The 23,465-nt window shown below is 40.4% G+C and overlaps 1 protein-coding gene across 1 annotated transcript; it reads left to right on the top strand.

The window, feature by feature from the left end:
* Window positions 1–1,649: 1,649 nt before the first annotated feature.
* acvrl1 (activin A receptor like type 1) lies at window positions 1,650–22,566 on the top strand. The gene is made up of 10 exons (XM_012866559.3): window positions 1,650–2,385; window positions 10,804–10,875; window positions 13,129–13,374; window positions 15,123–15,328; window positions 15,417–15,516; window positions 15,634–15,780; window positions 16,504–16,779; window positions 16,928–17,125; window positions 19,764–19,894; window positions 21,739–22,566. The coding sequence occupies exons 2-10, from the start codon at window positions 10,806–10,808 to the stop codon at window positions 21,883–21,885; spliced, it is 1,521 nt and encodes a 506-aa protein (XP_012722013.2). The 5' UTR covers window positions 1,650–2,385; window positions 10,804–10,805; the 3' UTR covers window positions 21,886–22,566.
* The last annotated feature ends 899 nt before the right edge of the window (window positions 22,567–23,465 follow it).

The following is a 23,465-nucleotide window of genomic DNA, read 5'->3' on the forward strand; positions in this document are numbered from 1 at the left end:
CTTGTAGTTTTCCTTTCAGACGATGGATTGAACAAAAGCTTTGGGTCTTGGACATAAACAAACCGTTTAACTTCCCCACTATCTTATCCCTGGCCTGCTTATTGGTTTTCATTTTGTTGTTTTCGTTTATCTCTGTGATGCTTTTAGTATATTGCTCTTTAACAAACATCTAAGACCCTCAGAATGCAGAAACTCCCCCCTGAAGTGGTAGACCACATAAAATCACAGATACCAAGCAGCACTGACCATTTTCTGCAGAGTCACTAGATACCGACCCCCAGACGTCATGTGGCTTTCAGATTAGCTGAGGAACAGTGCGTAAAGATTTTTTTTTTCAGGGAATGGCTTTTGATAGCCGAGCAGCTGCATTGAAATCCTACATCACGGAGTGCAATCCAAAGCGTTGGATGTGGTGGTGCAAAGCACGGCGCAACAGGCCTTTAGAGCAACGGAGATGTGTGAAGTTTGGCGTTTGCCGAGAGAATGGCGCTTCCCTCTCTGCATTATGTCCTACGGAAATTTGGGGTCTTTTTTTTTGCAGGAGATGTGTATGGCCCCTTGGCCCCGGTGAAAAGATTCAATTTCTTCTGTAACCCCCAGTCGGTCGAGGCAGATGACCGTTCATACTGAGCCCGGTTCTGACGGAGGTTTTCCTTCCCGTTAATGGGGAGTTTTTCTTCCCACTGTCACTTCATGCTTGCTCAGTATGAGGGATTGCTGCAAAGCCATGTACAATGCAGATGACTCTTCCTGTGGCTCTACGTCTCTCCAGGAGTGAATGCTGCTTGTCGGGACTTTGATGCAATCAACTGGTTCCCTTATATAGGAAAATTTTGACCAATTTGTATAATCTGACCCAATCTGTATGATATGATTGAACTTGACTTTGTAAAGTGCCTTGAGATGACATGTTTCATGAATTGGCGCTATATAAATAAAATTGAATTGAATTGAATTGAATCAGAATACAAAGACATTTTGGACAACTTCCTGCTTCAAACTTTGCTGGAACATCTGGGAGACTGTGCCTTCCTGTCTCACCATGCCGCTGCACCAGTGCACAAAGCAAAGGCCCCTAAAGGCTTGGATAGGCGACTTGAGTAGTTCTGACACCGAAGCGACAGAACACGTTTTGGATGAATTAGAGCCAAAACTACCAGCCAGGCCTTCCAACATTAGCGTCGCACTACAAAATAGCCTTCTGAAAGAAATGTTATACATTTTTTAATTTTGTTATCCTGTAAAAACACTCCCAAGCCTTTTGGAAAGGGTTTCCAGAAGAGTTTGAGCTTTTATTAAATGCAAAGGGTGGGATCATAAGAAGGGGAGTCACTAAGTAGACAACTTGCAATCTGTACTGATTCTACTTTAAAAAATATTGACTTCTGATTAATATTTTTTACCCAAAAATCCGCTGCATTCTCCTCAGAATGGAAATAGTTTGTTTTTACGTGAATTTTGGCTGCTTGTATTGCTCGCTTGCTCTCCAGCACCTCAGCAGGTTAAGGTTCATTCAGAATAAACGCTTTAAGTGTTTCTCACAAAGCTCACATTAAGGACTGACATGTCGCCTCGCTTAAGTTTTCGGCGCAGCTCATTTTGACGTGCATTCCTCTTACTGCAGCAAAAAAACACACACACACACAAGTCCGCCGGGGGAAGAGGAAAATGAGAGGTTTAGCAAGCAACAGGAAAACCGCTAAGAGAACACATTCCAGGCGCGCAGAGTCTGGACGGAACAATAAGGGGTGGGACAAAAAAAAACTCCAATGCCTACGACTATTTAAAAATCTCTAATCTCGCCTTTTCATCGGGAACACGGACGACAGCTGAAGGGATCCTACTTAATGGGAAGCGAGCCTCTTGTGTAGCCAGTCAAAGCGGAAGGAGTCTGGGGCCGAAATCGACGTTCCTGTCGCGGCTTTTATCAGCGCAGATTTGGACCCAGATGAGATAGACCTCATCCAGCGCGCCGAGGGCTCAAGACACCCATCAGCTCCGACGTGCCTTTTTTCCCCTCTCTTTCTTTTATCCTAATTGATCTTTCCTCAACTACTTTCAGGGTTTGTTTTGGGTTGTTTTTTTTTTTGTTTTTTCGGTGTGCGCGGTGAAGTGAGCGGGTTTAAAGCAGAAGCGCTGCGGGGAAACTTTTGTTATTCTTCTGAAACTGCGGCTGGTTCGTCATCGAGGCAGCGGATAGGATGTGAGATCTCTGGCCGCCTCCTGCAGCCGGGCTTTCCCACTCTTGGCGGACAGATTTCAGTCTCAGAATGGCCCCAGATTTACCTCCAACGCTGCTTTAAAATGTCTCATTTCGAGCTGCCTGTGGTTTGGTCGACGCGTGGCCTTTTGCATCTGTCAAGTTAAAGGTGGAGCAGCAAGAAGGTAACAATTGGACTTATTTATTTATTTATTTATCTATTTTTGAATTCCTAACTTTGAACTGTTCACTAATAGCCCAAGTTGGCGCTGCCATGTGACAAAAGCCATGCAATGAACCCAAAATCGCTTTGCAGAGCGCCCCACATGTTTCCAGATGTGGACAGGTGTAAACCCTTTTCTCCAGAACTAAGTTGTTGCTTTTCCCAAGTATCAACATTGAGATTTCTACAAATATAACCTAACGTCCAGTCCTTCATATAGAAACTCTTACGTTTTTAGATAATAAAAAAAAACAATATGTAATCCAGTTAAAAATACATTTATAGGGAATGATATTGCTGCAATGTAGCAATAAGTAATTAATGGAGATATTTGCATTATTGTTAGTTCTTTCAGGCATTTTAAGGCGGATGATCAGTTAGTTTAATATTCCCAGCAAAGAGTAATTCTGATTTTCACTGATTTCTCAGTTCCAATTCTAAGCCGTTGGGCTTCATTGGGTCACAATATTATTATTAAACTTTTGAATTTTTATGAACTGGCGAGTTTTCCTTGCAGACTGAAAAGGAGGAAGCCCATTTAGTTAACACCCTAACTTTTTTCATGCATCTGGTATAAATAGCCAGTTGTAACAGCATGCCCCTTTACTTTTCCACAATCCATCATGTCACAAACTTTAATATTTTTATAGTTTTTTATTGTGATAGACCAACTCAAAGTAGTGTTTAGTTGTGAAGTTTTTTGTTTTTATACAAATAAACATCCGACAATGCTGTGCGTATTAGTATTCAGCCCTCTAGAGTCACTGCTTAGTAAAGCTAACTTGTGCTGCAGTTGCAGCTTTTGTGGTACATCTCTACAAGCTATGCACATCTTAAAACTGCATTATACGTCCGTGCAAAATGTCTCAAGCTCAGTCAGATTAGATGGAGAACATCTGCGAACAGCATTGCTCTGATCGTGCCATTGGCTGCCATGGACCACTTGATCACTTCTCTGATTTGCTCTACCTGCGGTTTAGGTGGACGTCCATGCCTTGGTAGATTAATTGTTGTGCCAACCCCTTTTCATGTTGAGAAGGCAGACTGAACAGCGCTCTGTGAAAGGCTTAAAAGTTGAAATATTGTTTTATAACCTAACCATGCTTTAAGACTCTTCGCAACTTTATCCCTGACCTGTCTGCTGTGTTCCTTGGTCTTCATGATGCTGATTGTTCTCCAATGTTCTCTAACAAGCCTCTAAAACCTTCACGGAACAGGATTGGATTTATACCGTGATTAAATTGCATGATGGTGGAATCTGTTTACTAGTCAGGGGACCTTGGAGGGCACATGGAAAACATGGACTTTATTTAGGCATGTTGGAGTTAAAGAGCTATGAGTACAAATATGTATTTCTGTTGCTACATCCAAAGGTTACCTTAACCAATCACCATAGTTACGGGTAAAACCCAATCTAGGCTCATATTTTGGGTATTTGCCCATGGATTCAGTCTGCACCTTCAAACAAGGACGTTCTGGTTTCTCCTGCTTTTCACTTCTGCCTCTCTCAGTGATCTTTTAACCTAACACAAACATGCCAGGAGCGATTTGACCTCCCAGACTGCAGGGGCATCTTTCCATGTGACCGCTGGATTGGCTTCCTCATCAGGTGCATGTTGTCCACACTCACACCCGAGACTTATGTTCATTGTCTTCTTGTCTTGCCTTTCCCTTTATTGTTGCCCTTCTTTTGTCGATACAACAGCATTTGTGCGTGCCGCGGAGTCTGAAGGATTTTCCATTTCCTTTCTCAGACAAACCTTTATTGCATGTTAATCTGTTTGGGTTGTCTGCTTTTGGACCTGAAGGGTGTTTCACACCTGTACTTGGTTGACTTGGGTCCGAAACAGTTGCGGAGTTTGTCAGCTTTTACCTTTTTCATGTGGTTCAGTTTCTTCTCACACACAGACAACTCTTAAGCAAACCAAAAACCCGTCAGTTCCAATCAGGCAAGAACATTCAGTCTGTTTATTGGTCCGATGTATCCGCGGAAGGCAAACCAAGTTTATTACCTTGTTGCATGGCATACGTGGCTATTAAAAGGCTTTTTTGGCACCACCTCTTGTAAACGTGCTCGGTACTGTTGTTTTGTTCCGCATTCCAAGTGCGACCGCTGCTTTCTCATCTACACAAATGAACCGCACCAAGAAGGGCAAAGAAGCAGAATTAAGTTTAAACCAACTCAAAATCTCAGGTTTGAAAAGCACACCAAAGCTCATTGTAAACACTTTTATTGCAGCACAGCGACCTGTATTCGCTGGAAAAACCTTTAATCCAGAGAGAGAGAGCGTCTGTGTGGGATGAGGCCCAGCGCCGGGGTGGAGAAAGACGGATATGTCGTGCCATGCCCAACACATCCCACCACTGTAACCACGCAGTCACACAGATGGAATGAGAGATCTGCCTCCCCGAGGCAGAGCCATGCAGATGAGAGGAAGAGATGACAATGGATGTTTTCCCCTGGGTCACGTGGGTGTAGCTTTGGACAGAAATGGAGACAAACAAGAGCGAGCTCGGAAAGGAAGGCCGCTAAGTATAAAGTCCTGCGATGGGGGAAGTGATTTCTCCTCTCTCCCAACCGTTTAAGGGATACGTTAGGTCTTCAAGTGGGCTCCTTATGTCCGAATAGGTCCAGCTTGTGTGTGAGAGTTGTGTTCATGCTAACCGCCAGAATCACATTTCTGGTTGACGTTAGATGACAAATAAAGCTGCGTGATTCAGGAAGTACTATCTGTTGGGTAATACAACATGCTGCTGGTTGTGATTTTAGCATGCTCCGCACATCGAGTTCATCTCCTGATCTTTAACCCGGACAGAAGCAGCGTCTTGAGAAAGGTGTTTACCAGATTGTTTGAATTTAGAACAGGTCTGACAGATGATTTCTCACTTTGCTGCACAAAAACATTACTCCTCTTATGCCTGTCTTTCTCTGAAGGACAGACTGAGCCGCAGTAGCTGCAGGAAAGATGTGCAATTTACGGGAAATAAAAGCAACTTTTTGTCTAGTTTATGTTCTGTCACATCTCACACTATCTACTGAAATGACTCATGCAACACGATGGCTTCCTGTAGTTTGCGCTTAGATGTATTTAAATAGATGTGCTTAAACTGAAGGAGGATCTTCAAAGCCTTGTGCTGTTACAGGTTTTACTGCCAGATGTTTGAAGGCTGCAGACCAATGCAATTCTTTCTTTACATTTTATGACATTTCAACAGGAATCTTCGGTGTGTGTTAACAGGATTTGATTTGACCAAAAACTCGCTGTTGTGAGGCTACTTTGTAGAAGGAAAAGGAGCCATGTTTCTTAAATGCTTTTTGTTTTTTTCAAATAAAGTCTGAAAACTGTGGCTTGAATGCATTTGTATTCAGCCTCTCAGAGTCAAAACTTTTCTGAATCACGTTTGACTATAATCACAGCTGCAAGTACTTTGGGGCATTACCCTCCAGCTTCCTTCTAGTATTTAGCAAGTACACCGCAAAGTTCAGTTTTAGTGTCATCAGATCAAAACACCTTGTGGTACGCGTTTGCTGCGTTTCCTGCATGGTTTGCAGCAAATTGTAATTGGGATCTCATATGGCTTCCTATCAACCACTGCTTCCATCTTGCCAATCCTCTGCAAAATCGATATTTTTTTAGACCGTACATCAAATAATTGTCCTATCAGCAGATTCTGCCACAAGATCTGGGGATCTGTGCAGCTCCTCCAGAGTTACCCAAGGGCCACTTGACTGCTACCCTGATTAATGCTGCTGTTCATTGTCGTGCTTGTCTGTTCTGGTGGACAGCCATGTATTAGCAGGTTTTTAGCATTACCGTGCTCTTCCCATTTATGGATGATGGAGTTAACTGTGCTTTGAGATGTGCAAAGGCAGTATGTTGTTTTTAAAACCTAACCCGGCTCTAAACTTTATTCACAACTTTACGATGAGTTGTAGAAAAGACCTAACTCGGCTGGATTGTTCAATAAAACAGCTTTGTTTATACTGAGCTTTAAATACACTCATGGTAACTTTACTTAGTAATGCCGTCGTCCTGCAAAACCCAGATTATTAGGCCACACAACTACTAGTTGCCCTATCAACAGATTCTCTCTAATGATCTGTGCATCTCTGCAGCTCCTCTAGAGTTACCAGAGAGCCTCTTGGCTGCTACTCCGATCAACGCTGTTATTGTCATGTTTGTCCAGCTCAGGTTAGTCTGGGTAAATCCATTTAAGATAAACTGCATGGGCCGGTCAACTGTGTGCTACGTTTATACCGTTCACTCATATTTTGGTTTATGGTGTTTTATTTGCTTTTCGGTGCAACAAAGTCATAGTTTCTTGCTTATTTTTGTTCTCTGTTGCATTTAGATCAGTGATGTAGGCTTATACAAGCAGCACGGACTCATGAAAAAGCATGAAATCCGTGAAAAAGATAATACTTGTAATTTTGGTTTTAAAAGCGAAATTGGCCACTGAAGTTATTTGTAATACACAAACAGCAATAACGTGTTTGATGCCAAGCTTCAGCAAATATGTTTCAAAACCTATCCCCGTCCATGTTGTTGCCCGTGCACCATATAGTGAAAAAAATCTTAAAGAAGACAGCAACTATACCCACAAAATGCTTCACAGAAAAGTTCCTTTAAAACACCGATTATCTTGACAGGACTCCAACTTTTGTTGTTAAAATTGTTTAACTTTCTTCTTGCAAATAATTAAAAAAAGAACTTGCTTGTCCTGTTTGTTTGATTTAAGCATGCTGTGTGTGTGTAGCTCCACCATTCCTCTTTCTGTACCCGCCTAATCCTGCTAAAGGTCAGCACAATGCTGCCACTCATATCCCAGTGGTCAGTGGGTCAAACAGCAGGGTGCAGCCACCCACAAACGTATCAAAGGAGTTTTTAAATTTGGCATTAAACCTAACATGCATGTTTTTGGACAGTGAGGAAACCCGCGTATGTGCACAGAAAAAAAAAAACGTGCAAACTAGAGACAGAAAGGTCCTGGAGCCCCACCTTGCTAACAAAACTACCACAAAGGTGGGTTTGTGTATCTTGGCAGGTGTTAAAATAATCTCTGTATGTGGGCCTTTATAGACTTGTGTTTGAGATTAAAAAAGGTCAAGTTCAAACACATTATTACTAAATGAATGCTACCTAAAGTGGAGGCGCCTGGAAACCAGTGAACTTTTCTTCTGTTCTCCTTTAGAGAGGTTTTTGTAACCCCCTTTTTTGCCAGATTTACAAACACAGGGTTAAACATTTAGTACATAAACATACAAATTATTCTTGTGGTTGGAGAACTCACTGATGTCGACACAAGACAGCCTGTAATGTGAGGCTTTGCAGTCAGTCGGAATGACTTATTTGTTTTGCACAAGTCCGTCTAACTTAACTCAATGGTCGGGCTTTTGGAATGTGGGAAGAAGCCGGAGTGCCACGTATGCACAACGAGAACATGCACTCCGTGCCACAGGGTGGGATTTGAACCCAGGACCTTCTTGCTGCATGGTCGCTGTGCAGCCCATGTGCAGGTGCACATGTAATTTATTCATTTATCAATCGGTCCAGTAAACCAAACCACAAACCCCTGTTTCGCTCATCAAAATGCACTTGGCCAAATATTTAAGATCACCAACCCGCTGGAAAGTGAGCCTCCACCCCAGTCTTTACAGCCTTTAACCCAGGGGGGTCCAAAGTGCGGCCGAGGGCCCATTTGAGGCCCTTGGACAGGTATTGTTGGGAATTTAATTCAAGAATGATCCAAATTTGTACATTCAGCACAAGCTGATACAGATTACGCCTTTTTTCTTTTCAACTGGGCCAAAATTAGAACTGATCTTCATATTGAAAAAAATTTCATTTATTAAAGTATGCATAATGCGTTAGGACCTTATCAGTATTTTTTATTTTTTTTCCCAGTGTCCTGTCTAGCAATGTGGCAATAAAAATTGATATCTTAATGCCAAATAGAGCTCGACAGATTTTACTTTCACAAGTGGAGCAAACAGCTTTCGCCATAATGCTTATCAGTATTTTTTAACTCAAAATGAGACTATGGTGCACTCGAATCTGCTTTTAATCAATTTATAAAAATTGGCTAAATACAGCAAACGTTTTCATATAAAAGAGTGACCTAAATCCTGTTCTTATTTCTGATAATAGATCAAATCATTTTATATTATCATCACGAAAGAATGAAAGAATTTGTACGGCAAATGTGTAAAACTATTTTTGAGTTTAGGATCTACATTCTTCTGCCTTTCTTATAAAAAATCAGACTGCTTTATATGCTTAATAAAAGTATTGGATGCTTATCATTTTGTTGAGCAGGATAAAGAAAATCACAATATAATTCTTTGGTATTCTTATTTTTTTTTAATGTTTGCATTGGACTATCACTATTCCAACTACCACTACTTTATTATTTATATAGAACACTTTAAAACAACAAAGTGCTGCCACATAATCTCTGTAAAAAAAAAAAAAAACATTGACGTTTTGCCACGTTTGCAGGTTATCACAGGTCCCAAGCAAAGAGGCAGACTGTGGCAAGAGCAGAGTTTTAATAAACAAATGACAGAATTATCTACAGGGAATTGCTGAATCCAGCAACAAACAATGAAAAACCAGGAGCTCAGATGCTGAGGCAGGGGTGGAAACTGAAAAAAGCAACCAGGCGAGCAACCCAGAGGATATATGAAACATCTGTGGCAGAATGAGAGCAGGAAAACTAATGCCTAGTCCACACGTAGCCGGATATGTGGGAAAACAAGTACATTTTTATTAGTTAGGCATTTCATCCACACGTAAATACGTGTGTGTGTGTGGTCATTCATACTTCTAATTAAATGCAACCCCATCTGTCCTCTGAACGGTTCATGACCCCGAAGCGACCCGCATGCGCAGAAGTTGTGTAGTCTGAGCCAGGGAAATGACATAATAGTCGGTTAAAACGCAATATGACAGCTAAGACTGCAGACGCTATGGAATCCATCACATACGTATCCGTTTTAGCACCACATGGAAATATTAAGCTTTTATTTAAAAAAATTTTTGCATATGGGCAAATAGATCAGATTAGGGTCCCATTTGCCTGCTGTGTGAACGCATCCTAATTAACAAAACTTAACTGAGAGTCAACAGGATAGGGAAAAAGCTTGAAACCATCATAATCTATTAAACCAAAATGCACGAGGACACGAAAACTAATACTCGTAAAATAAAAACCCAAACGAATGGACCTATATGGCAAAACCCTACTGTCAAATGTAAACAACTAAATATGGAAAGACATTTTCTAACAAAAATAACCTCCGAAAGACATTTTCTAACAAAAATAACCTCAGAAATAATTAGAAAGCTACTGACTTTTAGACTTAGACAACTTTATTTGTCATTTTGTATGCACAGAGTGCGTACAGAACGAAATTTCGTATGCATACAGCTTGAAAATTACAGTAAATTACAGGATAAAGTGCAGCAGTGATTTAACAATAAACAATTGAAATGTAAACAATGCAGGAGAAAGAGACGGTGTTCGATCACAGTGTACAGGTGAGTATTTTTTAAAAACCATTTGTATGTGCAGAAATGATTGTGCAAAGGGTATTTGTGCAAGAATGCATTTTTTAGAAACTGAGAGTTCGGCAGCATTTGTAATGCTAGATAAGGATGCAATGATGCAATGATGCGTCATGCAAAGCCCCTAAAGGGACATTGAAGAGAATTGTTTTGATTACTTTCTCCTGCGCAACTGGTTTATAGTTGGTAGAGCTCCTCTTATTATGTTAAAATACATGTTTTTTTCCCCCAGTTTTAATAAATGTTTTATTCCAAACTCTAGTGTGTGTGTGTGTGTGTGTGTGTGTGTGTGTGTGTGTGTGTGTGTGTCTCGTTTGCGTGACTCCCAGCACCGCGGCCCTAAACAATGAGCAGGCCTTGGTCTCGCCGGCCAGCCGGGTGGGGCCACTCAATGGCAGGAAGCATAGCCATCAATATTTACTCTGCCAGCAGGCTAGCTGTGGAGTCGACAGGCCTGGAGCCCGCGTAGCACAGCGCCGCAAGCAGTCCAAGAAAACACAAACACACTCAAGTGCCTTTTCTGCCCGCTTCCCCTTAAGCCCCTTTTTTCCCACCCATCGCAATTATAACACAGTCAGACAGGCTGGATCCTCTGGTTGTTGTTTTTGACCTCATAGCTTCCTTTAGGGCCCCGACTTCAGCCACAGCGCAGCTCCTCATGGACACAACTATTAAGTTACCATCTGTGAACTGAAACCAAGAAGCAGAGGAGATGTCTTGGTTTCCTGGAACTCTTTTTTTTTTTCTAAGTAAAGAAAAAAAAAACACTTCTGCTAACATTGTTTCTCTTGTATTCTCTTTCCATTTCACAGTGATGGGAAGATCAGCTCTGCTCACGGTTCTGTTAGCAGGAGTTTTTCTCTTGACTTCCACCATTCATGCAGGTGAGTTAAAGTTAAACGTCTTTTTTTTTTTTTTATCCTCCATGAATATCCAGCATTAGCTCTCTGTAATCCACTGAAACAAAACCGCCTGTGTCCAACCAACAAGCTCAGACTAGATTCATGAGCACAGTCAACCTAAATGGGGCAGAAGAAGATTTTCTCAAACCACTTCAAGAGGGAAGTGACATATATGCTAGACTGCCTGTCTTTTAGACAAAAATTGCCTCTGGCAGTTTAAACAATGTCACATTCCTGCAGAGCTTTCCTGCTGGGGGCAAGTTTTATAAAGAGGGCATTTGTGCCATTCTGTGCACTCTATAGAAGCCTTTTAATTAGAATATCATCGAGGACTTAATTTACCTCAGTAATTCAATTTGAAAACTTAAACTCATATAAAGTGCTAATTAATTCCCGAGGGATATATCTCAAATGTTTGTTCCAGTCTGTTTTCATTAGCTGTAGCAACTAATGAAAATGTACTTTTTTACCTTAAAGTGTGTAGTGTAGATTAGGGGTCTATTTGTGGTCCCTGGATCAATTGTGTGTGTGCCCTCCCAACTAATATTCAAGAATGATTTGGCCAAGCACAGGAAATTGGTCCAGGTGGAGATTTTTATTCTCACTTAAGCACTTTTTGTTATACTTTTTGGGTAAAATGGTCCTACCATGCTGACAGTGATAAATACATTATGTATTCAGAAAAAGGCGGTGAAAGATGTTATCTCTGCGAGAGCTGCAGGCCTGTATGAACTCTGACCAATTCTGTCATTCGCACCGAATGGCAGGGTTTGGTCAGAGGATTTGTCCTGCTCTCACACCCCACTGTCCATGAAGTTCCTGGGGTAATCACCTTATCTATTGGTTGTCCCACATGTCAATCATTCTGATGCACTCACATAACACCAGTGTGTGTGCACGTTTCCTTGTTTCCACTTGCTGGCTGTGCATGGGCACTTCTAGTGTTTATGTATCTGGTTAGCTTAGCGGTTAGCTTTGGTGTTAGCCGTTCATTATAGCTCCACTGCTCTCACCGTAGACTTTAAACATGGCTGAGAGTCACAAGAAGCGAACTGCATTCATGTTTATGAGAAGAAGATGAAGGCCGCAGTAGATAGTAATAAGACCAGAATGGATTTTGGAGATTTTTTTCATGCGATCCCCCTGAGGAGCGGAAGAGCAGATAAGACGGTCTTGTACATGCGCAATTATTCAAAAAGGGACATGGGGAAAATCTACCTTTAAGACAGTATTATTAAGACAAGTTAAGATCTTCTTACAACTGAAAAAGTTAGGTACAATACAAGGTATTTGTCTTTTATTACCCACACTTTTTAAAGCTTCTTCTAAGACCACATCTATCCAGTTACTTTTACTCAAATACAGACTTTGATGCACTAAAATCTCTTTAATTAATTTATTAAAATTGGCTACATATAGCAAGAGCTTTCAAAGAAATACCCAAATCCTGTTTTCATTGCTAAGAATAGACAAAAAAAATTGTTACAAATATTTTCAAAATTTAATTGAACTCAAAACTATTTTGCAAACTGGATAACCATGTTTTAAGACGACAAATTTGCAAAAAAAAAAAAAAAAACTTTTGAAATTTTGGAGCTACAATGATTTACACATCCCTATCCTACAGAAAATCTAATACTTTTAATACAATATTTTACGTGCATATCTTGTGAAGCAGGTAAGAAAATCTAAGTCATAATGTAATTTTTGGGTAATTTTAGCTTTATGTATATAAAGTATACAAAGGTTTGGACCACCTGGTGTAGATACTGTTCAGTACATACTTTTCAGTAGGCCCAGATTTATGTATTAAAAAGTTTTTTAACATATGAGAAACTTAATTTGGTGTTATAGTTGTTAGACATGATCATCAAAATAAACAGAAACAACCACTTGAAACACATCATCGGCGTGCATGAACCTTTATCATGTATCATGTAGCCCCTTTTTCCTTTTAAAGCCCCAGGATTTAAAGCCACAGCCTTTGTTTTACCCCAGTGAATGAAAGCCTGTAGCTTTTGAATTTCACTTTTAAATAGCATTACTAAAAAAAAGTTGTTTTCTTAACATATTTTCTCTCTGTTATAACCGCTCTTTTCCCCCAAAGGAAGCCATTTCCGGCTACTAGTGAAAGACTGATTTTTTTCCCCCTCCAGGTCATTAATTTTCTTACCTCACTGTTGTCTGAGAAGACTTCAGTTTTTCTTTAAGCATTGTTTTGTTCTTGTGCCTCAGAGAACCAGGATGACGGTGAAGAAGATAAGCTGCTGTGCGCCTGTGAGAACACCAAAGGCACATGCACCAACGGCACATGCCGAGGAGACTACTGCTTCTACACCTGGGTGAAGGGAAAGGAGGAACGGGGGTGTTTCTCCAGAAAACACTATAGGGAGCAGTGTTCAGGCTCCTTCCGAGGCTTTTTTGTCCAATGCTGCACAGAGGACAAGTGCAACGCCATCATCACGCCACCTCCGGATATTAGTCAGTACCCAAAAGTCATTGTTTTGCAATATTTATGTGGCATAGCCTTAAATTACTCAGCCAGTAATCTGAATGATTAGCTTGCTTAAGATAACCTCAGTCAACTTCCATGTTTTAGTGACAGGTCTTTAGCTTGGTCTTCGATTGTAGTTGGTTCCCCCTGGTGGTCACTTACTGCAAATTTGTCCTTCAAGGGATTTTTATTCACCAGTCTGATTATACAGGTGTATGCCAGTGAGTTAGAATATCATTGAAAAGTTACAATTATCTCGTTTGTAAAAGGGAAGCTCATATATACGGCACCTAGAAAGTATTCACAGCATTTCACCTTTCTTCCACATTTTGTTATGTTACAGCCTGATTCCAAATTATTTCCTTCAAAAGTCAACACACACAACAACCCAAAATGTACATGTACATGCCCTCAGTATTTGGTCAGGGCTCCTTTTGCATGGATCACTGCATCAGTGCAGTGCAGCATGAATGCGATGAGCCTGTGGCTCTGCTTCAGTGTTCAAGAAGCCCAGATTGCCGAAGTAAGTGTCCGGTTCGGCCTTTAGCTCGTCTGCATTTCTGGTTCTGGGGTCTCTTATCTTCTTCTTTATAGTAGTCCACACATTGTCTGTGGGGTTTATGTCAGGCCTGTTTGTTATCCGGTTTAACATAGTGGTACCGTGCTCATTAAAGCGGCTTTTGGTACTTTTGGCAGTGTCGACAGATTCCAAGTCCTGCTGGAAAATGAAGCCAGCGTCTTGATCAAGCTTTTCAGCTGAGGGAAGTAAGACGTGCCCTAAAATTTCCTGGTAGACAGCTGTGCTGACTTTGGACTTGATAAAACGCAGCGGACAAGCACCAGCAGATGACATGGTTGCCCAAATCATCATTGACTTTGGTAATTTCCCGCTGGACCTTAAGCAACTTGGATTCTCTCCTCCAGACTCTGGATCACTGCTTTACCAAATGATACATTCACGTGCATCTGAAAAGAGGATTTAAGAGCACCGAGTAACAGTCCGGTCCTTTTTCTTTGAGATGCTTCTGGTGTTGTCACTGGTGTCAGGAGCAGCTTTAGTCAAACAATGTAGCAGGTATTGCTGATGTGTGAAGAATCGCAGAAAGGCTGTTATTATCCCTGTCGCTTGAGCACATTTTTTATCTTTTTATCTTTTCCTTTTGACTAAACCTTGCTAGTATGTTCTTGGATACGGTATCCTGTTTGGCTTATCTGTTTTGTGGATGCTGACTGTCTGCTGGGCAACTATGAAGACAACGGACTTCTCCATGATTGTAGAGCCTGGTGGCATTCATGCCACGTGGCATCGCTGCTGAATTCATTCAAACGATAACCTTAAACACCAATATTCTGTTTATATGCGCCAACATTTCTGCATTAAAAAATCCTTCTTTATTAATCTTTTGTAATGTTCTGATTCTCAGAGAAACTCAGTTTTAAGCTGTAAGACACAGACATAAAAATCAACAGACATAAAAGCTGGAAATATGTCAGTCTGTGTGTGTAATTATGCATGAGATCAAATAACTTTTGAGTTAAATTCTATTTTACTGAGATGCACACTTATCCGGTCTAGAGTTTTTCATCGTTATTAAGAAAGAATGCAAAAAAAAACCTGTATATTAAAACACTGACATGTAGGGTAGGTGTAGGTGTAGGCCTCTCTGAATGTGTGTGTGTGTGTGTGTGTGTGTGTGTGTGATTGGGCACGACTGAATTATTTCTGTCTATTTAGACGGGGAACCAACAACAACGCCGCCCCCAGAGTCCCCGCGTCCTGAGCTGTGGATCGCCGTGTCTCTCCTGCTCGCGCTCACGTTTGTAAGCATGTGCGGCTTTCTGCTGTTCCTGCGATTTCGCCGTGCCCCCTGCAAACTGAAAGACCCCGAAGACCACGGCCTCATGGTCAAAGTCCCCGCTGGAAGTGACCCCACATACGGCGTAAGGAGCACCTGATGGTTTCTAGTCAGACGGAGGACAAACACTCGTTTTACATCCCTAAATATATCTGCGTCTCTTTCGTCTCCAGGATATCTTCGATGAGTTTTGCACATCAGGAAGTGGAACAGGACTTCCGTATCTGGTCCAAAGGACAATGGCGAGACAAATCTCACTCGTTGAGTGTGTTGGTCAGTTTTATTTCAGGGGTTGTTTTTTTTTTTTTTTTTTTTTTACCCTCGCTCCTTTGCGGTTTCACTTTTAATTGTTTTACTTATAGCTGAGTAACTCTGCCCTTCTTCGTCCAGGTAAAGGCAGATATGGCGAGGTATGGAGGGGGACATGGATGGGGGAGAGTGTGGCTGTCAAGATTTTCTCCTCCAGGGACGAGCAGTCCTGGTTCAGAGAGACGGAGATCTACAATACGGTGCAGCTGCGCCATGAGAACATCCTGGGTATGGCAGCTGAGGAGAAAATAGCTCCTGGGGGTCATGTTGTGCTTACAGGAAAACATTGTGTCGTTTTAATGACGAGTGTCTCGTTTCACTAAATTACCCAATGGACGTCTCTTCATTATTTTCATAAAACAACAACAAACGTCTGCGTGAACACATTTATTTATTTTTAATAAGTGAAATAGATATTTTTCACTTTTTTTATTTCATTTCTACACATTTTTTAAATGTATTTTCATTAAATTTTTCTTATGCATGGCACTATTTTATTCTTTGTGTTTTATATGTCTATGCATAGATAAAATAAACTAATAAATGTATTCATTTAAATATTAATTTGTTTTGTTTATTTGTTTGTATCTGTACAGTAGTTGTTTTTTTTTCACATTTTATTTTATTTCTCACTGTGATTACATTTCCTTTTTTTAATGACTAGTCGGGCTGTTTTTTTCAGTACGTTTTACAGTGAAACTGATGCAGAGCAAGCTTGGCTGCTATCAACCGTGGTTTTATTCACATTTACACATAAAATAAAGACATTTTAAATAATTATTATTTAATTTAAACATAGCGTTAAATTATTTTTATGGCCTCTTGTCTTGTTATGTTTTTTCACATCGTCTCCAGAAAGCTGGATTCTATCCCACTAAATGTGAGACTATTAAAAAGACCCACAAGTGCTTCCAGATTCCTTTTCCTTACATCTCACCTTCTGTCTTTCAGGTTTCATAGCCTCCGACATGACATCCAAAAACTCCAGCACCCAGCTGTGGCTCGTCACTCACTTCCATGAGCTGGGGTCGCTCTACGATTTCCTGCAGTACAGCAGCCTGGAGCCAGAGAGCTGTTTGAGGATGTGCCTCTCGGTGGCCTGCGGCTTGGTCCACCTCCACACCGAGATCGTCAGCTCCCAGGAGAAGCCGGCGATCGCCCACCGAGACCTCAAGAGCAGAAACATCCTGGTGAAGAGGAACGGGCAGTGCTGCATCGCTGATCTAGGTAAAATGGACACTGAAGGGACGAGACCAAGCTACAATCGTCATGCAATGAATTACGTCTGCTTTCTAGTTTGTACTGTTCGCCTTCATTCATCCAGGCCGGTGAATAAAACTATCAGGTCTGTATTTTATGTTCGTCCTCTCTTCAGGTCTGGCTGTGATCCACTGTCAGACTGAAGACTACCTGGATATGGGCAACAACCCTCGCGTGGGGACGAAGCGCTACATGGCCCCTGAAGTGCTGGATGAGACGATCCGTGTCGATGTCTTTGAGTCTTATAAGCAAACAGACATCTGGGCCCTTGGCCTGGTCTTCTGGGAAATAACCCGCAGGACTATTGTCAACGGTAAGCTGGCAGTAAGATGCAGAGCCCCGCATAGGTATTCATGCCTGTTGTATTTTTCCATATTTCATTTTCTTGTTCCATGTTACCAGTTTTATGCATTTTATTGGGGTTTTCATTTGATAGACTGGGCTGGACTTTAAAAGGGGTGAACAGGTCTGTATTTAATGGATATTTAGCTCCTGCATCAGAGGAGGTGTCTTAATTTGTTTGCTTTTGATATGTAAATATTCAAAAGTTTCGTAGCCTTTACCTCTGAACCCAGCCCCAAGAATTTAACACCTTGAAACAGCAACCTTTGAGCACTGAAAAAAGGGGAACAAAAGTAAGAAAAATTTTCTAGAAATTATTGTTTTGTCCTTTAATCTGGGCAGATAAATAAGTATTTTTACTCCTAAAATAACAGAATAAGATAAACTTCACTTGAAATAAATGATGGAGATGAGTTGTTCCTATTTTAAGTGCAAAAATCTTATTCCATTGACAGATAATCTTATTTACCTGCTCAAATCAAGGGTAAATACACTTTCAAGAAAAGTTCAACTTACTTTTAGTCCCCTTTTTGCAGCGAGCCATTGCTCAACACATCCTTCTGATTTAGTGTATTTTAACACTGCAAAAAGGGAACTAAAAGTAAGTAAAGCTTTCTTGAAATTAGTCTATTTTTCATTGATTTGAGCAGGTAAATAGGACTATTTGCCAATGGGATTAGTAATTCTAGCCCTAAAATAAGTAATTACATATTCTGTACTTGAAAAATTATGATGGAGATGAATTGTTCCTACTTTAAGTGCAAAAATCTTAATCCATTGGCAAATAATCTTATTTTCCTGCTCAAATCAAGAAAAAATGCACTCATTTCAAGAAAAATTAACTTACTTTCAGTTACCTTTATGCAGTGAATGTACTGTATGTCCCTCACTGCATTTCATCCCCACCTAGAGGCCTGACATAGTTACTGTTACATTTTGGGTATATTTATTTATTTATTTATTTCACATTTGGGTGATGATGACATTTGCAGAAATGATGGCGTTTATAAGAATCTTTTTACAAAGGGACAACAGAAAAGCTTCCTATAGAAAATCACTATTTCCTGTGGACACGGCCTAAAAATCTCCTATTCAGCACTCTTCACCCTGATGTCCCTAAATAAAACGCAATGCAGACAATTGCTTCAGAACTCATCTAAGTAGTAAAAACACACCATTTAGTGTCATTTTATATAAACTAACAAATCTTAGAGGCTTGTTCAAGAACATTAGTAAACAAAGAGCGTCATAAATATCAGGGGACACACCAGGCAGGTCAGGGATAACATGCAACGTCTATCTGTAGCAGTCATTGGGCTAGAAGCATGGATTAAACTTCCCCCACAATATTTTGTTACAGGCAACGTAAGAATGGGTGGAAGAATTTAACTAAAATTTAACCACAGCAGCTGCATCAGATCACTTCATTTTCTATACTTTTGTTCCTCCTTTCTCAGGCACACCAGTGGAATAAAAGCTTTACACCCTTTAATCGTCCTCACTGCAGAAACTACACAAATATCTCATGAATGATCTGCAGCCCGGCACCAACGTTCAGATCTAAATCAAATGGAGAATATGTGGCAAGACTTGATCATGTCTAACTGGGCGTGGGATGTTGTGCAAAGAGGAAATGTAAAAAAAAAAAAAAATCTCAGTCTCTACAGCTGCGAAGCAGGTGGAGACATACATCAAAATATGGGAGTGTTGACTTAGTGGTGCAAAAAAAAAAAATGCATGTCACACTTTTCAGATTTTTATTTGGAAAAATGACCATACTTTGTCTCAATGTATCACTTTAAACCTCATTACAATACACAGAGGCTTGTGATTGCAATGCGAAAACAACACAGGGGTGTGATTACTTTTGCAAGGCACCACAGTAAATTTGTTAGTTTTCGTTTGCAGCCAAATGTAAACAGGTTATGAATTATTTGTTTTAAAACTCTGACTCCACACACACACACACACATATTGAAAACTAAAAATCCGTCTTTTCTTTCCCTGTTTTTGTTGCGGAAGAAGAAAAAGAAAACCTGTCTCTCATCAGTTCAGTGTTTCCTTTGCCGTCTGTGTCTGTCTCTACTATCCTCTCTCATGATTAGCACTCCAGTAATTATAAACAGACTTATCTGGTGTCAGCACTCGCTTTTACATGCTCCAGACGCCCATGCACACAAGTTGCAGTCGCAAACACACTCCCACGTGCAAACGATTGAACACTCCCACACACTCCTACACACACACACACACACACACACACAAATACACACTCATATGAAAACAATGTGCAGATGAATACACATGTGGGGGGAAGGTCATCATGTAGTCACCGGGGAGCTGCTATCTCTCCTGCTGTTGTGTTTAGTCAAACATAGTTTACAAAAACTCCCAACGCAGCTTATCTTCAACTTCAAGAGTGCTATTCCAGGGCTTGTATGAGGGGGGAAATTTATGTCCTGGAAATTTATGTGGGGATAAATCGATGAGAAAGGAGATCTGACACTCGATGCTCAACTTTGGCAGGGAGAGTATTTACTCTGTCCTGGTTGTTATTTTTCACAAGTGTGACAACGTCTGTGCTGTTTATTCCTTTTCCATCTTTAAAGGGATCGTGGAAGACTACCGGCCTCCCTTCTTTGACTTGGTGCCCTCGGATCCCAGCTTTGAGGAGATGAAGAAGGTGGTGTGTGTGGACCAGCAGAGGCCCAGCTTGCACAACAGACTCCACTCCCACCCAGTAAGTCCTCCCAGCGCACACAACTTTCCACTCAGATATCTTTGAGGATCGTTTTACTGGAGCAAGATCCCCCGTGTTATGACTGGTAATCTTTTTATATAAATGGGGCTAAATTAAAAAAGGACTTTCTTGTTATTTTCATCCGGGTGGTGTGAGCAAAAAGATTATAAACGTATCTGTTCTGTGCTGGAAAAAAGGAGTCTTTTTTTTTTTTTTTTACCTGCCTGAATAAAAAGTGAAATTCACAGACTGGACTGAAAATAACATCCAATAAAAAAACGGCCTTTTAGAAAGCCTGGAGAACTATTGCAATTTCAAAATATTGCGCCCTTTCGATAATCTCTTTTGCTTAAGCGACATTCAAGAATAGCACAGATTTGGCCTACAAGCGGAGCAGTAAATGCAGATCAATGTAGAGATTTAAATTGGTAAATTGGCTTTTCTAGCTAAGCCACCACTGAAAGAGCTCCAGAGCCATTCATGCAGACTGACGGGTAGGCGATTTGGGGTTGAGTGCCTTGCCCAGGGATAAATTGACATGCAGCCACAGAGGAAATTGGAAACAAACACACAACCTTCTGATTGCAAGGCAGCTAATCTTATCAATGAGCAACGGTTGTTTCCCAAAAATGTAAATGTTAGGGGGGAAACCAAATCCATTGTATTTTTTTCAGCCACACGTTTTGCTTTAATCTTAATTTGTTAGCAAGCAGAACCAAAGACATTCAGCAGCGTTTTACTCTAAAGCAGATTTGGACGCACCCATTCATTAAACGTGGCTGAAAACAGCAGGCGCCGCTGATGAGGGAGTGACTCACGTCCTGTTCTTGTTGCTGAGAACAGACGGGGAAAAATTATAGAACAACAAAGTAGAAAAGTATGGACCCAAAAATATTTGGGAAGGTTGCTCCCTTATTTGTATAAGACAAAAATCCACGACTCCAAGATCTCTTGGATCTTTCAGATCTCTTTCTTTGTGTCATTAAAACTTTGCATTTTTTTAGTTTATTGTTCACAATAAAATACTTTTTAGTTAAAAAATATATATATTTTTGTGGCCTGAGATGACTTTCAGCTTGGCAGTTGTGGCCTACATGGATAAGATTCAGGCACCGCTTATCCGCAGTTCGTGCTGGAAGTTGAAACCTTGCCTCAGTTTCAAGTCTCCAGCCTCCTTTCCTCTTCTGAAAATCTTCGACCAACATCCCCATCCTTACTGAGAAAAGCCGTCCCAGCTGCATCGGCAGGGGAGTTTTGCATAAAAGAAGTACTATTTAAACTTTTTAGTCTCATCTGAACACTGTGTTTTCTCAGTGGCTTGCTGCAATCTGCAGTAAGGCTTTTTTTTTTTCGTGTGTGCTTTCTTGCCACTCTATTAGTTTTCCTGTAAACAGATTTTACCACCTTAGCTGTGGTTCTCTGCAGCTGCTCCAAAGTTGCCATTCGCCACTTGGCTACTTCTCTGGTTAGTGCCCCCCCCCATGTCAGTTTAGGTGGAGAGCCATCATTTAGTGGCTCTGCAGTCACTAATTAGGTGACTAGTGGAGGCACATTGTTGCATTGCAATAGAGATAGAATAGTATCCCCAATTGTGTGATTTTTAGCTGTTAAAATTTTCAAAAGTCAGGTATCAGTTTCTTTCCAGTTCCCAATTATTTGCTGCTCTGTGCTGTTGTATGACATACAATCTCAATAAAACACATTGAGGTTTGTAGTCGCAGGGTATGAACACTTTTGCAAAGCACCGTGTGTTTTACATTGTTACCAGCAAGCCTGGCTCTTTTTGAAGGAAAATGAAAACGGCTCCATACAGCATTGCTTTAATTACACCTTTGTGTGCACAGATCCTGTCAACCATCGTCAAGATCATGAAGGAGTGTTGGTACCAGAACCCGACGGCCCGCCTCACAGCCTTGCGAGTGAAAAAGACTCTCTCCAAACTGGACGTCGAAAGCGACTTCGGCGTAGAGAAGCTCAAGCGCGACATCTAAGTTAGAACGCAAAGAAATATCACGGAAAAAAAACCAACAGCAAATGTCGAACGTCACCAGCATCATAAGGAGCTCACCCCAGAACCGTATGAGTGTGTAAACATCTGCACTTAACTGCAGCCAAGTTTTTGTTTTTTTTGCAATAGCTAAACTATTACAGTTCTCCAAGCAAGAGGTGACAAGTCACAGGGGGAAGTTTTTTTACTCATCATTACAGGATGGGAAATCATTGCCTGATCACTCTTTCTGTTTTAAACCGGTTTTTCCACAATGGCTTAATCATAGACAGCACAAAAGCTTAGCTTTATCGACTATAAATTACACGGCATGTAAGAAGCCAGAAGCTCTCATCGAAGCAGATTGCCTTTTTTTGTAAACATGTTCAACTTAAGTTAAAGGTGCATTTATTACAGGCAGCAAAGACAGACTGAAGTATTTAGTTGTACATATTCTAAAGGCATTGAAGCATGTAAGGATTCAATGGCTATTTACAATATGGATAATTGTAAATATATTTCGAGAGATGTTATTTTCTATTTTAAAGCACATTTTATATCACTTTTTTATGTTTTTTTTTAGACGTAAATTGTACCACCACAATCACTATTGTCAAGAGGGCAAATCACATAATGAAATGTTCTATTGTAGATCTTGAATAAAGGTTTGTATTTTGGAAATAAACTACTGCTTGTTCTTTTTGACCAGCAGAGGGCATCAAAGAGTAACCATGCAAGCTTTTATGTTGGCTTTCCTTGGTCTAACTAAGAAACGTTTGAGGTTTAGTTGTTTATTTAAATGCGTTTCATTTGTATCACCTTATCTTGAAAATATCACACAACCTAAAACACAACAGATTTTTAAAAGCACCACAAGCACTGCAGTTAGGAACATTTATTTAGACATTCTCCTCTGCCACGAAAATTTCTCTTTTTTTATTGCAAACCTGCATGAAATTCATTACTACATTTATAAATACCGCTTTTAATTAAGAAAAAGTGTATTTTATGAAAATAATAATTAATTAATATCAAATCTGAAAATGACCAATTCGTTAGGGATGAATGAAAATGTTTAAGCCTAGGTGATGATTTCTGTTAGAAAACTGTTCCTTGATCTTACTTGAAAAAACAACTTTTAAAAGAGAAAGATTAATTTCTCTGACTCTAAGTCTAATTTGCTCTCGTAAATATATAGATATTTTCAGTTTGTATTTCTTTAAGGTTTCATCTTTATCTATAATAAGTCTACAGCTGATTGAGTCTTTGTTGTTTTTTTTTTTTTTTTGCTTAACTTTTTTTTTTATTTAAAGCAAAAAGTGGTGGCCTCTGATAGTAACTGTGCACAAAGTGGATTTACAAAAGCAACAGGTTCCAGTCGCAAAGCAGCAATCCAAATCATTGTAAAATTCTGCAGAAACTAGAGGATTTTGCATCGGATGTAATTAAGATATTGATGTTTTCTGCGTAACATCTGCAAGTCTTTGTTTCTGACCCCAGACGTACTCAAACCATTTCTCCTGTATCTTTGGGTTTTGTTGTCTGGTCGATGTTAAACAAACCTCAGTGAGATAATACTCCCAG

This window comes from Fundulus heteroclitus, chromosome 1, assembly GCF_011125445.2.
Source record: "Fundulus heteroclitus isolate FHET01 chromosome 1, MU-UCD_Fhet_4.1, whole genome shotgun sequence".
In the NCBI taxonomy this organism is placed as follows: domain Eukaryota; kingdom Metazoa; phylum Chordata; class Actinopteri; order Cyprinodontiformes; family Fundulidae; genus Fundulus; species Fundulus heteroclitus.

What these genes read in the sequence shown, in the direction of transcription:
- acvrl1 (XM_012866559.3), top strand. Translation starts at nt 10,806, where the DNA reads ATGGGAAGATCAGCTCTGCTCACGGTTCTGTTAGCAGGAGTTTTTCTC. An exon ending in CTCACTCGTTGAGTGTGTTG is followed by an intron (nt 15,517 to 15,633) that starts GTCAGTTTTATT and finishes TTCTTCGTCCAG; the next exon opens with GTAAAGGCAGATATGGCGAG. An exon ending in CCGCAGGACTATTGTCAACG is followed by an intron (nt 17,126 to 19,763) that starts GTAAGCTGGCAG and finishes CCATCTTTAAAG; the next exon opens with GGATCGTGGAAGACTACCGG.